A 15,583-nucleotide genomic window follows, 5' to 3' on the forward strand; every position below is an offset into this window, starting at 1 on the left:
ATGCAAGGCTGCTGTTGATGTGCAGAAAATGGGAGAATGATTAACGTTCTTGGTGTATCAGTTTGAACTTTCTTGAGCTTCAATAATCATTCTGGAGTTCCCGTTTTAAACGTTCTGGATTTCCTTTGTTATTGTCTTGTCATATGTCCAGATTGATCAAACTTTCTTGACATTTGAATTTTGGAACATGCAGATCGTCATGATTTTTGTCTGTCTTTGAGTCCTTTGATCTTTGTGATCAAATAACCTTTTTGAGTCTGGATTATTCGTACTTGTTCCTTGCCATGTACTTATTAGATATGAATGATTTCCAGAGCAGTCTTTTTATCACAGGGATAGAAAAGATTTGACCAACTTGCTGTGATGGATAATTTGTTGAAGCTGAAGATCATTATCTATTATGATGCAGAATGATCTTGTTGTTGTCTTTTCTTGTATTTGCTTGATTCTGCTCTTAATTAAATCCACTCAAAAACACAAGTTAAATTAACATAACATTTAGAATCATAATTAACATTCTTAATTAACCTTTGTTTATTTTCATCAAAACTTAAAATATAGAGTTTGTCTTAACAGACTTATCAATCTTATCCTCTATTGTTTTGTTCATTTCCTCTGATGTGTTCAGTTTCTCTAATTTTCCTATTTCTTCTGGTTTTCGAGTTTCCTCTAGGTTGTTTATTTCCTCTTGGTTTTATGGACCTGCAGAATCATTATCTAACTCTAATCTTTTATAGTCAAGTTGTTTGTCAACGAAATTAACATGAATTGATTCTTCAGCAATCAGAGTCTCTAGGTTGTATACTCTGTAGACGTTAGATCTTTTAGAGTGTCCCTAAAGGATGCACTTTTGTGATCGTGAATCAAACTTGCCAAGTTTTTCCTTAGTATTTAAAATATAGCAAAGACAACCAAATTTGCAAAGGAAAGAAATGTTGTACTTTTTACTTTTCCGCAATTTACATGGAGTCTTATTTATAATAGGTCTGATAAGGACTATGTTTTGAATATAACATGCAATATCCACTGCTTCTGCATAGAAATATTTTACAACATTCGTCTCATTGATCATAGTGCATGTCATTTCTTGAAGAGATTATTTTTTTTCTTTCTACAACACTATTCTGCTAAGGTGTTCTACGAGAGAAAAAGTTGTGTAAAATCATGTTCTCTTCACAAAAGTTTTTTAAAAAAATTGTTTTCAAATCCACTACCATGATCACTACAAATTGGTGTAATTTAATTACATTTTTTATATTGCACTTGTTAAAGAATGTAGTGAAGACCTTATGTAACTCATCTTTGTGTCTAAGGAATTTAACCCATGTCCATCTAGTATAATCGACAACAATGACAAATCAATACCTCTTGCCATTAACAGAGGCAATTTTGACTGGAGCAAAAATATCTATATGTAAAAGCTCAAGAGGTCTGGTTCTAGAAACAATGTTTTTAGAAGAAAATGAGTTTTTAGTTTGTTTTCCTTTTTGGAAAGCCTCACAAAAAAACCTCAGAATTGTATTTGAGATTGGGCAAACCTCTAACAAGGTTGAGTTTATTTAATTTTAAGATTAATTTCAAATTGACATGGCCTAATCTATTGTGCCAAATCAAATGTTCCCCGTTCACAGACACATGACATTTAACATTTTGTTTTTCTAAGTTAAAAATATTTATTTTGTAAATATTATTTTACCTTTGACAAGTAAAAGATATAGACCCATCAGTTTGACGGATTTCCTTATAGGATTTTTTATTAAAGACAATATCATAACCATTGTCACTACATTGACTTATGCTCAAAAGTTGTGTTTTTGTCCTTTAACCAACAATACATTTTTAATAGAAGAAAATGAATTGTTACCAATTGTACCATGACCAATTATTGGAACATAGACCTTTCTCCCGTCACGTGTCGTGAGTAGCCACTATTAACTCTACTACTAACATCCAAGAGGAATTATTTTACCTTTAGGTACCCAAATTTGGTTGGGTCTTGGATTGTTAGTTTTTAAAGGCTTATTGTATTTATGTGAATTTAGATAAGGACAAGATACTTTGTTATGTCCTTTCTTAGAACATACCACATAGACAACCTTAGAAGAAATGTTTTATGTTGGTTCTTCAAACCTGATTCCTCTTTTTTCGTTTCTCCTAACACCATAGATCATTGAAGCTTGTTTACTTCTATCTATGTCGTTTGCAAGAAAAATTTGAAAGGCTAATTTGTATTTGATTGAGTTACAAATCTTATCTTCTGAGGGTTTTGAAATGTTTTTATTCAAAGTCGCTTTCTCTCTCTTTAGTTTTTCAAAATCTTTTTCAAGAGAGTTATATTTTTTAGTCAAATCATTATGAGTTTTTCATATAGTTTTTCAGTTTTGAAGACACAAATTAATTTTTATTTAAAAACTCATTAAAGTAGTTTTAAGCTCACTACGAGACAAATCAGAGAATACCTCAATTTCTTAATTATAGACTGAATCAAAGTCAGGCTGTATATCAACCATCAAAACCATGTTTGTAAGCTTTTCATCATCAAAGGATTCATCAAAATCATCTCACGTAAGCAGGCCTCTTTTTGGTCTTCGATTCTTTCTTTTGAATTCGTCTCTCAAGTTTTGGACATTTTTCCTTGAAGTGTCCAAGTTCCTTACACTCAAAGCATGTGAATTTCTTCTTGTCAATACCTTTTTCTTTATTCTAGTACTTGTTGAAGTCTCTTTTGAGAAAATATTTCTACTTGTGCCATATGCGCTGAATCTTCCTTGAGATGAATGATAACCCCTATGAATCTTCACTCTAATCCTCCGAATCATCATCCTCTGATTCTTCATCTGCTTGTAAAGTCTTATTGTATTTGGATCTAAGAGCCAAATCAACCAATGACTTCTGCTTTTTCTTGGGCTCGTTCTCTACTTGACGTTATTTAAAAATCCATGTCCCATTAATATAAAGTTAGTAGTCCTATTAATACTTACTCCCTCTGTCCCAAAATAATTAACCCATTTGCAAAAAAAAAAAAAAACTATCCTAAAATAATTGACTCTTGCAATTTTCAATGCATTTTTTTCTAATGACTTAATTACAGTTTTGGTCCCCCTATTTTAGATGAATCGCAAACGTAGTCCCCCCATTTTATTTCTCCCCAATTTTGGTCCCTCAAACATAATTTTGGTCCAAAACTTGATGAAATTTTCATTTATTTTTTTGCATTTATTTAAGTCACACCATGCCTCAATATCTCATTTGCAACAGTTGTATCTGAAATATATGATCATAAATGGTGTAATACGGCTTTAAAAAAATGAACTTTCATCAAATTTTGGACCAAAATTCTGTTTGAGGGACCAAAACTGGGGAGAAACAAAATGGGAGGACTACTTTCGCGATTCAGCTAAAATAGTGGGACCAAAACTGCAATTAAACATTTTTCTAATTGTACTTTTTAATAATGACCAATACATAACAAAGATAATTTGGTAAAAGTAGTATTCTATATTTCATTTATACCTTGTAAATTATTTTGGGATAGAGGGAGTATAACTCCACAATTAATTTATTGTCTATAAAAAAGAGGTTGTTTGTCTAATAAAAAGTGAAAACAATTGTTTTGATTTTTCGATATTGTCTTTATAATGATTCTTTAAAATATCATTTAGATGCACCATAAAAGTAAAACTATAACTATATTTTTGTAGAAATGAGAAAAGACAAAAAACAATAATTTTACTCGGAGAAGAAAGTAGGGGAGAAAAGAGCAATATATATGGAGGGAGGAGAGGAGATGAAAATAAAGAGATGTGAGAAATGATTTATATGGAGAGAGAGAGAGAGAGAGAGAAAGAGAGAAGGATGTGATAATAGATGAAAGAAATTAGAAACGAGAATTCATATAAATGTCATGTGATAGGAAAAAAAAAAAATTCTACTAAAATTTCACTCAAAAGTCTAACAAAATTCAATTAAATCCTTTTAGAAAATAATCAATTAAAATTTCAACAAATTTAAATACCACAAGACTTTTTATAAAAGTTTGGCTTAATTGTATTTTTTATTCTTCTATTTTTGTTGAATCATAAAAATGATTCTCCTATTTTATTTGTCTCCAATTCTAGTATTCAGAATTACACTTGCTACTTTTGAGTTATGTTAACATGTCACTAAGATTCACTTTGATAAAGAGGCACACCTTCCCTCTTAACTTTAATAGCATGAATCTCTCATCAAATTAAAAACTAAAAAACTCAATTTTCATTTATTATCCAGGTCTATCTATTATTATTTTTTGATGTCTATCTATTTCTTTCAAAGAAACAAATGGCCTAAGAATTTCATTTCCTCACTTTTAACAAAGTATGCGTGATACCCAGGAAAAAATCAAACAACATTAATGTTTCTTACAATTTAAAAAGCATACTAATAAAATTGTTAGTTATCTTCACAAAATAACTAGTTATCTATGTGGATTTGAGTATCTTGTAACTTATTTTAATGGATGAAAGTTCTCAATACTCTTACAAATTTTTAATCGAGTTCCCTATAAAAGCAATATTTTGTATATTTTTTTTATTGAGATTAGTTTTTCTACGAGTTTCTCACTTGTTTCATCTTTTCATTATTTTAAGACTATTGATTGCAAGAATTTGCAAATTCTAAATATATTTGTGTTTTTGTTGTAACTATTATTGTACTTTTATCTTGATGTGTTTTCTGACAAAATAGAGAAAAATACACTTTTTAATTGAGAGATGCAAGAATTAATGATTCTAAAAGTCATAAAAAATAGATAGGTTGGTGGAAGTGACATTGTTAATTATGATTAACGAGGTTAAGGTGAAATAATTTTTTTTCCGTTTTAAGATAAAATTAAAAGAGATTAGTGCTTACGTGCTTTTTAAGTAAATCTAAAGTGAGAAGAAGAGTGTAATTTGTCTTAAAAATAAATCCTAATTGAATATCCCAACATTTATTTTAATTATATTACCATCTTGATTAAAGACCTAAAAAAAAAACTTTCAATCTTTATTGAATGGACCCTCTTAACCACAAAAAAAAAATCAAATGGAACAAGTTTTCCGCCATTTAAATTTAACATCACATTGTCGTCTGTCTCTCTCTCTCTTTCTCTCTCAATTTTGATGAAAATGGATGATTCTTCCACTTGCCCTTTTTGTCTTTTATCACTTCCATCTTCTCAAATCCAATGGTATTTCTTTTATTTATCCATTCTTCTTATTGTTTCACAATTTCATACTTTCATAACACTGTTTCAATTGTAGGCATGCCAATACCCACTTCGACGATCACGATTTTCATTCTCCTCAGGTACCCTTTTTTTTTCCCCTCATTCAAAACCCACCAAGCTTTTTCTTTTTCTCTTTCTAATTTACTTAACAAACACAAAAATAAACTATAAACTCAATAAAAATTGAATCTTTTTCCTCCCTTTTTGAAAGAGTCTTGCTTTGTGGTTGATTTTGGTATCGATTTCTCCAAACAACACACAACTCATCAGTTAGACTCCAATTATTATTGTTTATTTACCCCTTTTTGTTGAAATGTAACAACATGTTTACTTTCTAACAATATTTTTCAATTTTTACTTTGATTTTGAGTGGCTAGAATGATATTAAGTGTTTTCACATTTTTATTTTTATGAAATATTCAATCTATTTTTAAAATGAGTTTTGAAAATCTTCCATAATAGCTTCTCCAATATTTATTTTTTCGTGGAAATGAAAACATGAAACACCAGAAGTAAACAGACCCTAAGTTTTCACATTTAAGTTCTAAAATGGGCTTCTTCATCTTCTGTTTGTAAAGAGAAGAAAATGGCATAACATTTGGTATTTTAAATTCAATTTATTGTTTGTGTTGTGTTGTATGGTTTCATATGCAGGGTGAAAAAGCAGTTAGTAACCTGCATTTTGATACAGCTTTTGGAGATTGTAACAATTGGTATGGTGGTGATGGTGGGATTGGTAGAGACAATGTGTTGTGGAAAATGAATGAAAAGATCTCCTGCTTGGTTGATTTGCAGATAAAGGGTGAGTTTCACAATGTTGATGGAGGTTTGATGAACTTGTTAAGGAACTGTTTGGAATCTGAAGCTGAAAACTCAAGAAGCATTTTATCATGTTATGTTGATCATTTCCAAAGCATTGAGTCTGAGGATGTTGGATGGGGTTGCGGTTGGCGTAACATCCAAATGCTTAGCTCACATTTATTGTCACAAAAGCCAGAAGCAAAAGAAGTCATGTTTGGTGGTTCAAGATTTGTTCCTGATATTTCGTCGCTCCAAAGATGGCTTGAGATTGCTTGGGAAAGAGGTTTTGATGAACCTGGCTCTCATCAATTCAACCATGCTATCTATGGCTCTAAGAAATGGATAGGAGCTACCGAATGTGCCACCCTTTTGCGTTCTTTTGGTCTCCGAGTGAGGATAGTGGACTTCGGTCCTAAGGAATCTGAATCGCTCTATCTATCAGTCCCTGGTTCAAGTGTAGGGGAAAAAGAGCTAGTGAGAATTGGTGATGGAAGGAAGAGGAAAGCACCGAATTTCTGTGGACCGATGGATAGATATTTGTCTCGTCGCGGTTGTGTTTCTCAAACAAGTTGTGGCAAGGATGAAAAACCTTGTTCCTCTCTTAATGTCACTATGGATAAAGAAAGTGGTGGGGAATGTGCGGTAAAAAGTGCTGCAAAACAAAGTAAAGAACATCAAGTCCTCATGGACTTTGTGTGGAATTATTTTTCTAATAAAAACTCGATTCAATTCGGATATAAGCGTGTTATCTTCAGCGAGAAAACGTGAGTGAGGGTTTTATTTTTAAGTGCACTTTTTCATGTTCTAACCCAACAAATGATAGTCTTTCTTGTGGGGTTTGAAGTTTTGAAAGCTTTCTGCACAGGCCCTTGTACTTTCAACATGATGGACACTCAAGAACAATAGTCGGAATCCAAGTGAAACATCAACGAAACGGAAATCTGCAATATAATCTCCTAGTTCTTGATCCTGCTCATGTAATATTTGTGTTAGTCTTTTTTCTTAATTAATTGTTCTTTAAATGGCTGTGTCTAATTGCATATTATATGGATGTGTTTATGTGTTTGCTTCCTACTTCTATATGTTTTTGTATGTTTATTGCTGTGTCTATTCTGGAACATGCATGTTGTGCAGCAATGATGGCATGACATCATTTCAAATGTTGTGACTTATCATTACAGAAAACAGCTGCATTAGAAAGATCACTTAGGCAGAAAGTTGGATGGCAAAGATTCATAAAAAGAGGAGTGCACACACTGAAGAAACAACAATATCAGGTTTTACTTCTTTTTATTATAAAGAAATTGGAACGCCTTGCTCCTTTGAGAAATGCAGCTTGATTGTCTTGTTTCTATTTCAGTTGTGTTATGTTGATCCTGGAATTGCCAATAAGGAGGAGATGGAAAAACTCAAGACAATGGATAGTGTCTTTCTTGAACTTTAGACAACCATCTAATGGTCTTTGTCTTTGTACATCAAGGTACCATCTCTTATTTCATGCTATATAGTATAACTATTTTTCACTGCACTTTTTTTTACTTATTATTTTATTACAACAGAAGAAATATCAGAGACAAATTTAAATTTTAATGAATAGGGGCAGATAATTTTCATTGCAACGACGATATCCAATGGTGGCGCGAACCTGCATACACTTCAACACTCAAAAGTCAAGACAGGTGAAGCAGATGGATGAATCATGAGAGGTTTAGAGTTAGAATGAAAGCTTCTGCACTAGCTCTCACGACTCAGCTAAATTGTGTATTAGATCCTGAAATGCTTCTTTACTTCAACCCAACACCTCAAAAGAAATTATGCGATGAGTTTCATTGATAATTCTATATCATTATATTTTAATAACATTCATTTATTTTAATATAATTTCTTGTGTGGAATTCATAAAAAGTGAAGAGAAAAAATATTTTCATAGTCACCTTTCTCTATAAACTATATTTTTCTAATTTACAGTCATAGTGTATATTTGACATGATGTTTATTAGGTGAAACACCTCATTGTAGATGCTTTAATTCCCCTAAAGTATGTGTCACCGAAAAGGAATACTTTACGTAAGAGTATAATTGAGTTGCAATAATGTAATAACATTGAATCAAACAGGTCATTGAAACGACAAAGACACTAATTTAAGTTTTTATGGTTCAAATGTGGTTGAACTGTTTATAGTTAAATAATATTTTTAATATATAACATATACTACATAAAATGAAAATAATAAACATAGATACATGATAAAATATTAATACAAATAAAATATATGAGAAAGTAAAATATTTGTTATAAAAAGAAATGATAAAAAAAAAGAAAAATGTATTAGTTAATTAGTTCATGTTGTCTTGCAAGTTAAAATGAGTTTTATTATTATAATTTAGTTTAACATTGGCCGGTTCCGACTGTTCCTTCCTAGTTCTATGCCAATTGCCAAAGAATGGAAAAGAGGGTATCACTAGGTTCAACCATGCCAACTAGATTGACACCAATTTATAGCACCAATTATCATTAACAATAAAAAAGGGAAAAAAAAGTGAAGTAAATGGACAACAATTAAACCCAAACACATAAGAGTATATATAATTAGGAAAATTAATCTTATTCTTAGAAAACTCATGTGATATAAAAGGAAGAATAATATTCACTAGGCAAAATTCTGGTTGAAAATACAAAATTTGACTAAAAAATGACAGTGAATGATAAGATAAATACAAATTTTTTACTTATTTTAAAGTCTCAAAGGAACAAACTAAGAATTATGAAAATGAGCGGTAACTAAACTTGAATTTCATTCTAATCAAAGATGGTGCCACCATTTCTCAAAAGCTATTTCAATTGTCAATATGACATCAATAAACTCGACAAATAAAACATTTTGAGTATCTAGAGATATTGTGAAACACTCAAAGAAAAGCAGAATTGTGATATTTGAAAATACCACCACATACAGATGACTCATGGATACCTTTACCAAGTTCATCTGTAATATACTTCATCATGTATTGAGGAGGGGGATGTCAGATGACCTGGATACTTCTCTAAACTTTTTGACAAACTTTTTTCCAATCTATTGTCACCACTTTTTTTTAATAAATATTTCCACCTTTTTCGAATAAATGTTTCTAAATCAAATAAAATTTCGAATCCAAGTGTCTAAATATTTTATAAGAGCTACATAAATAACAATATTTACCAACGGTATAATTTGCATTATAAATAAAATTGCTCATTTCCAGACTAAAAGTTTAGCTTTAATACGATGAACAATAACCATTAAATTAAAACATAGTATTATATAACTTATATTTTATAATATCTCTTTTGTTAACTATTTATCGGACTTTGGTTATAAATGCTTAGCAATATGATTAGCTTTTACATTTTAGTGTATGAAACTTGTTTGTGGATGATATTTTGATTAATGGGTTTATTATTGTTAAAAAGAGATATTAACTTTAAGATTATACTGGACCTGAATCACTAAACTAGCAAACAAAACAAAAAACAAAAAGCAAACAAATATTTTTTTTCTTTCTTTTGTACAATATATTCCTATTTTCTTCGTGTAACTAATCTGATCATATGAGGTTGGATTCCAATTGACGCGCATAATTGAGCTGGCTTTCTTGTCACATGATTAACCGCTAAGCATATTTTTATTTTATTTTCTTATGAAAACTAAGCAGCTTTTTTCTTAAAATTAATATATATCCTTATACAATGTACCAATATATAAAAAAACTACTTGCATATTAAATTAAACATACTTTTCTAAGAGTATTTAATAAAAACCTATAATCAACCTTTTAAATAAATTTCCTTAAAAAAAAACCTTTTAAAATAATAATCAACCCATGACCTTTTAAAAACGTTTTTTCTTTTTCAAATAGTTATTTAGTCAAAATGCTCCTTCTAATATAATTTCAGTTTCTCTTTTAGAGAGAACTCTTTATTTTTTTACTATAAAGAAAGTGTCAAAATTTATTTCATTTTCTCATTTTGAAAATTTATAAGGTATACATACTAGGTGACATCTTCTCACTTATTTTCTTCCACAACAGAACTAAGTCTCAACCACCACAGTTTCCACCGCGTATTATTTTTCCCAAAATAAATATTTTATTTTATTGTGGACTTTTATTTCCTCTATAAGCTATCCAGAAAGAAAAGTTTCACATTTATTTGAATTTAGTTTATTTTTCCAACATTAGGTGTAAATGCATTTTCGCATATTAAAAAGTGAAAAAGAAAAGACCCTTCCTCCTTCTGCAACGGCAACATAGATTCTCTCTCTCTCTCTCTCATAATTCTCTCAAAATCCCCCAAAAACTCCACTCAGAGAATTCCGATTCGCCGGCGAGCTTTCGTAGCTCGCTTCTCCGGCAAGAAACCATGGCGAATTTCTCCGATCGAAGCACCTATCTTCGATTAGGGAAATTTTCCTCCATTATTCTCGCTATATTCGCTCTCTGCATCATCTTCTCCACAACGGCAACAGCAGAACACGAAGAACCCTCCGTTCTCCGGTTACCGTCGGCTACCGCCGGGGACGAACAAACCCTATGTTCCGGGACAACAGCTTCATCGTGCCCTGCAAAGTGCTTCCGGACGGATCCGGTTTGCGGCGCAGACGGCGTGACGTACTGGTGCGGTTGCGCCGAAGCCGCGTGCGCGGGCGCTAAAGTTGCGAAATTGGGTTTTTGTGAAGTTGGGAATGGAGGATCCGCAACTTTTCCTGGTCAGGCACTTCTGTTGGTTCACATTGTTTGGCTCATTGTTTTAGGGTTTTCTGTTTTGTTTGGTCTTTTTTAGTTTCGCCGGAAAATTATGTAATTATGAGGAAGTTGATGTTTATCTAATCTCATTTTTTTTGTAATTGGGGTGTTTTGATTCATGTGTGTTATAAAGGGATTTGACGATGTTGATTTTTGTTTATATATAGAGTTAATTGATCGTTTGGGCAATTCTTCTTATATTGTATTTATATGTTTTCATTTGGATCTTCTTACTTTGGGAAATTACTTGCATTATTGTATTGAAATTTCCAAATTTGTTGTTAGTCATTTATTGATTGCGAATTTCGTTTTCTAGTTCAATGTGTATGGATTTGAATTCTACACAGTAATTGTGTGATGTAATTACTGATTTTGCCTGTCTCATCTCAAAACATTGGTGAAGATTATTTAATGATGGCTTAGAATGTGTAATGTGATGTTAGGGGTCTGATCTCAAATCAATGGTTGAAATCGATTAATAATGCGTATTATTGTGTGCTTTTTCTATTGTGGTGATCCAAATTTAATTTGTATGGCTATTGATATGATATATGTTGTCATTGTAATAAATAATCCTAACTTGTTTCTATAATCCTTTAGGGTCAATACTTCGAATTGTCTTGCAAACATGTATTTGTGTTGAAATTTCGAATTTGTTATAGGTTATTTTGTTGACGGCCACAGCAAATGAATTTTGTTATTGAATTTAATTTGTATGCATATTTCCTTTGTGATAAAATAAAATTTAACTTGTTTTTCTTCTCTATACTGGGAATTGTTCTCCAAGATCTATGTGTATTTCTTATTATGTTACTTTAATAAGATTTTGAAGCTTTTTACCTTGATTCCATCAATATGCCTTGGTCTTGTCAAAGGAACATTTGTCTCTTACAGCTTGTGGGTGTTTGTGTGTGAGTTAAGTACTATGAACGATCTTTGTCTCTATAATGGGTTTATTTCCATCCTTATTACATCCTTGGTATTTCATGCTTTATGTTGGTAATCCCTACCCATAGAGAAACATGGATAAGAATTGAATAGGAAACCAACATTCATCTTGGTAGAATGATTGAACTTTGAGTAATTTTATAAGGCATAATGGATTTTGAACATTAAGTATATTTGCAGTTGAAGAGACTTTGAATAAGTAATTGTTTTTTGTGTTCTTAATATAATGTTTAATGTAATTGTGATGATATTACGGCTAAATTATAACTCGTAGATGTGAGGTAAAGCTAAGCTAGCTCCTGAATTTCTCATTTGTAAACTGTTTAATTTAATCAATTCAACCTACCATACTTGTAGATCACTCTGCCATTTGCTTTTATAATTTTGGTTATCAAAACTGATCAAACCTCCTTTGAGTTTATTAAGTTACTTTTTTGGGGGCTATCCGTTTTCAAATGATAAATTATTGTCCCATGTCTCAACTGTTAAGATGCATTGGCCCTTTACCTGAAATTCTTTTCAAAATGAATTTCCAATTAAGAGAATATAAGAAGGCATTATTTAAAGAAGATGTTATCTTGACAGAGGATTCTCTCAATTTTCATTATGATGTTCTTGTAAAAATAAAATTAAGTGATAAAGAGTAAACAATTATGAAAAGACATTACAAAGTTATCTGAATTTTTAACATGAGATGATCTACTTTTTATCATCTTACATGAAAGGTGAGTAAATTTGTTGCCCTTGGTTTCTCAGAAATCTGTTAAAGGGCACGAACATTAATGGCCCCAAATAAAAGATCGCCTAGATGGAAACACTTCACCTTTGCTTAATATAATACGAATCTTACTACTTAATAAAACTAAAATATTTTAATCAAACTGATTTAGAAATAAATAAATAAATAACATAATAGTAGAAGGAAATAAAACTGACTTCTTTCCCCTTCTTTATTACCATTAATAACCAATTTTTACTTGGGACATCACATAACAAGAAGACTCTAAATAATGAAACATCCTCCTTAGAGGTTTGAATCTTCCAAACAAATTCTAAAACATACTGAAAATAAAAACATAATCACCCTTTCTCCTGCATTAGTCCATATTCACAGCCTTATCTTTACACTCTCCAAGAATAATAAAATACAATATTTATCAAATATCATGACAATCACACATCACTCTAAAATCTAAAACATTGTTCTAACTTGCAAGCCTAAGAAGAATGATATACTCTCCACACAAGCCACCAACACAGAATCACCTTCTAGTAACATCATATCACAGCTTCAAACTGCAGGAGTAATTATTGCAAAGTCCAGTGTTGGCACTGTTATAAGGAAACAAAGCAACAGGGCGAGTTCTTGGTAATTCAGGAATAGGCTTCTCCATGTCATGAAGAAACTCCACAACTTGTTCCATAGAAGGTCTTCCTTTGTTCTCATTCAAAGTACAAAGCAACCCAATTTCCATAACATGAATTGCTTGCTCCAAGTTGATCAATGATCCCATTCTTCTGTCTACTAGCTTCACTTTCTCATTAGTCTCATGCAAATTCCATGCAAAATCCAATAAGTTCCTCTCATCTTGTTTTTCTTCATCCATTTCTTCCACTCTTGGTCTTCCACCTATCACTTCCAACACAAAAATACCAAACTCAAACACATCAGCGCCATTACACACTGCTAATTCAAACTGTTTCGACTCTGCTCCCATTAGAACGAACCCAAAGTCTCCCAATACAGCTCGGAAGCTGACATCAAGAAACACACTACTGCATTTCAAGTTCTTATGTGCTAGTTGTTTATTGTGAAGGAAACTCAAGCCGTCGGCTACGTCTTTAATGACTTTGAACCTCCGTGTCCACGGAAGAACACCAGCCCCGAATAGCCATTTATCTAGACTACCGTTCGGGACAAACTCGTAGACTGCGATGATTTCGGTTTTGTCTTGACACCAGCCTTTTATAGGAAGTAAATTCGGGTGGCGAACATGGCTGATGACTTTGATTTCCTTCAACAAACGCTTCTTATCCGCCCCGTGCGTGTTGAGAAACTGAGTTGAGAATCTTTTCAATGCTACTTGGTTTCCATTACCAAGCTTTCCTCTGAAGTACACTCCTCTTAAGTCACTTCCAAGTACCTCTATCTCACTGAATGATCTAGTCGAAGAGGAAAGTTCGGAAAAAGCGAAGCGCCGTGGTTTGTTAGGAGGCCTTGGCCTATGAATCTCTTCATCTATTGAACTCTTTGATTTAGCAGCACTTCTTCTATACTTACTGATAAAGTAAAAACAAATTAAAGCAACCAAAGACAATACTACAGCAGCCACGAAAATCAAAAAGCTTCGCGGAGTTTCGTCCTTACTAGACTTCTTGGTAGTAGCTGTTGTTTCTGTGGAAGTATTCTCAAGCAAGATCTTACCTTGACAAGTTTCAGATGAAGGGTAGTGAAGAAAAGCTTGGCTAGTGGAACTAAAGTTCCAAGAAAGTATATTATGAATTTGGGTATGGTTACCTGTTGAAGCTGAAAATCCTACAAACATATACTCATTTAGAAAAGGAGAAAGATCCATAATTTCTGAGAAAATAGGCTTAGTAGGAATAACTTCTTGATTAGCAAGTCCAAGAAAAATTTCCATTCTTTTTTGAGGACCATCATAGTTAATCCAAGCATGATGAACAAAACCATCTTTAAGGGACACACCAAAATCAGAAAGATTGATAATTTTATCAGATACTATAGTACCTAAATTAATGCCAACATGGTTATCATTTGGATCTCCAAATTCATGATTCATTCTAGTATCAAACTCAATTGCAACTGCTTTATAATCATTCTCACATGCATCATTAAGCATAGCAAGCCAAGGACCTGGTCTTCCAACAGTAAATTCATCAGGTACTATAATGAAGGCAAGTCCACTACCACCACCATAGTCACTTTTTACATCAGTAGTTGAATTATTAAGCTGAAATGAAAAGGTGGTTTGAAAAGAAGCTGGTATTTTTGTAGTTGGATCTAACAAACGGATTGGGAAGGAATATAAACCTCTACCTGCTTGATGTCTTATACCTGTGTCTTGTGATTCATTTGGGATTTGAAGTGAACCCTTTTCATTTGAGAACTTTGCACTTCCTAGAAGCTTTACATCATGAAGTATTTTGGGGTTATTGATGAAGTTTGGGAAGGAGAAGTGTTTGGTTACATTGATTGGAACATCACTAGATGAAGAATGAACTGATACTAGATGTGTTTCTAGATTGAACAAGCAAAATATGAGAAAGATATAGTTTATGGAAGACATTGTATTAGAGAGGATAAAGAGAAACTTCAATAATTCAGTAGGTGGTATATAAACTATTGCTAATGCTTTAGTAAAGATAAGGAGAAGGTATGAATCATGTATACTCTCTCTTATCTTTATTTGATTCAAATTTTAGATCAAATATATTGCTGATTAATATTTTTTTTATATTTAAGACATGATTAATTATTGATTAGTGAAGTTAAAAAGAAAAATACAAAATAATTGTACTGATTAGTGATGTTAAAAATAATAATACAAAATAATCTGACTAGACAATAAATTGCTTAAAATGACCAAAATGCATGCACTTAGAATTTTTTATATATAAATAATTTGAGAAAGAAAAAGATTCACGAAATCAAGTTGAAGTTTTTTTTGTTTGTTTGTAAGATCTTTGGATATCAGAATAACTCTAAAAGTTTAGTGTCTTTTGACATTTTGTAAATATTGTGTTTTTAATTTTTAAAATATATGTTCATTTTAATTTGATGTT

The 15,583-nt window shown here is 31.7% G+C and overlaps 3 protein-coding genes across 4 annotated transcripts; 2 read left to right on the forward strand and 1 right to left on the reverse strand.

Moving 5' to 3' along the window:
* The first annotated feature begins 5,045 nt into the window (after positions 1 to 5,045).
* Positions 5,046 to 7,944, forward strand: LOC101506150 (uncharacterized). Of its 2 annotated transcripts, none has more exons than XR_003471442.2 (7): positions 5,046 to 5,209; positions 5,283 to 5,328; positions 5,903 to 6,813; positions 6,915 to 7,037; positions 7,231 to 7,326; positions 7,410 to 7,529; positions 7,647 to 7,944. XR_003471442.2 is itself a non-coding variant. In XM_004490469.4 (7 exons), exons 1-6 carry the CDS (start codon positions 5,142 to 5,144, stop codon positions 7,491 to 7,493), a joined length of 1,317 nt encoding a protein of 438 aa, XP_004490526.1. In that variant the 5' UTR covers positions 5,051 to 5,141; the 3' UTR covers positions 7,494 to 7,529; positions 7,647 to 7,944. The 2 variants fall into 2 exon arrangements, 1 of the variants encoding a protein (XP_004490526.1); XM_004490469.4 differs by having other exon boundaries at positions 5,051 to 5,209; positions 6,915 to 7,026.
* A 2,210-nt stretch (positions 7,945 to 10,154) lies between these two features.
* Positions 10,155 to 11,020, forward strand: LOC101505835 (uncharacterized). Its single transcript, XM_004490468.4, has one exon. The coding sequence runs from the start codon at positions 10,449 to 10,451 to the stop codon at positions 10,866 to 10,868; it is 420 nt and encodes a 139-aa protein (XP_004490525.1). The 5' UTR covers positions 10,155 to 10,448; the 3' UTR covers positions 10,869 to 11,020.
* Positions 11,021 to 12,701: 1,681 nt separating this feature from the next.
* Positions 12,702 to 15,182, reverse strand: LOC101505501 (L-type lectin-domain containing receptor kinase VIII.1-like). The gene has a single exon (XM_004490467.4). It carries the CDS (start codon positions 15,085 to 15,087, stop codon positions 13,063 to 13,065), a length of 2,025 nt encoding a protein of 674 aa, XP_004490524.1. The 5' UTR covers positions 15,088 to 15,182; the 3' UTR covers positions 12,702 to 13,062.
* Positions 15,183 to 15,583: the final 401 nt, after the last annotated feature.

This window comes from Cicer arietinum, chromosome 2 (assembly GCF_000331145.2).
Source record: "Cicer arietinum cultivar CDC Frontier isolate Library 1 chromosome 2, Cicar.CDCFrontier_v2.0, whole genome shotgun sequence".
In the NCBI taxonomy this organism is placed as follows: Eukaryota; Viridiplantae; Streptophyta; class Magnoliopsida; order Fabales; family Fabaceae; genus Cicer; species Cicer arietinum.

What these genes read in the sequence shown, in the direction of transcription:
- LOC101505835 (XM_004490468.4), top strand. Translation starts at nt 10,449, where the DNA reads ATGGCGAATTTCTCCGATCGAAGCACCTATCTTCGATTAGGGAAATTT.
- LOC101505501 (XM_004490467.4), bottom strand. Translation starts at nt 15,087, where the DNA reads ATGTCTTCCATAAACTATATCTTTCTCATATTTTGCTTGTTCAATCTA.
- LOC101506150 (XM_004490469.4), top strand. Translation starts at nt 5,142, where the DNA reads ATGAAAATGGATGATTCTTCCACTTGCCCTTTTTGTCTTTTATCACTT. An exon ending in GTTATCTTCAGCGAGAAAAC is followed by an intron (nt 6,814 to 6,914) that starts GTGAGTGAGGGT and finishes CTTTCTGCACAG; the next exon opens with GCCCTTGTACTTTCAACATG. An exon ending in TAGTTCTTGATCCTGCTCAT is followed by an intron (nt 7,027 to 7,230) that starts GTAATATTTGTG and finishes TTATCATTACAG; the next exon opens with AAAACAGCTGCATTAGAAAG.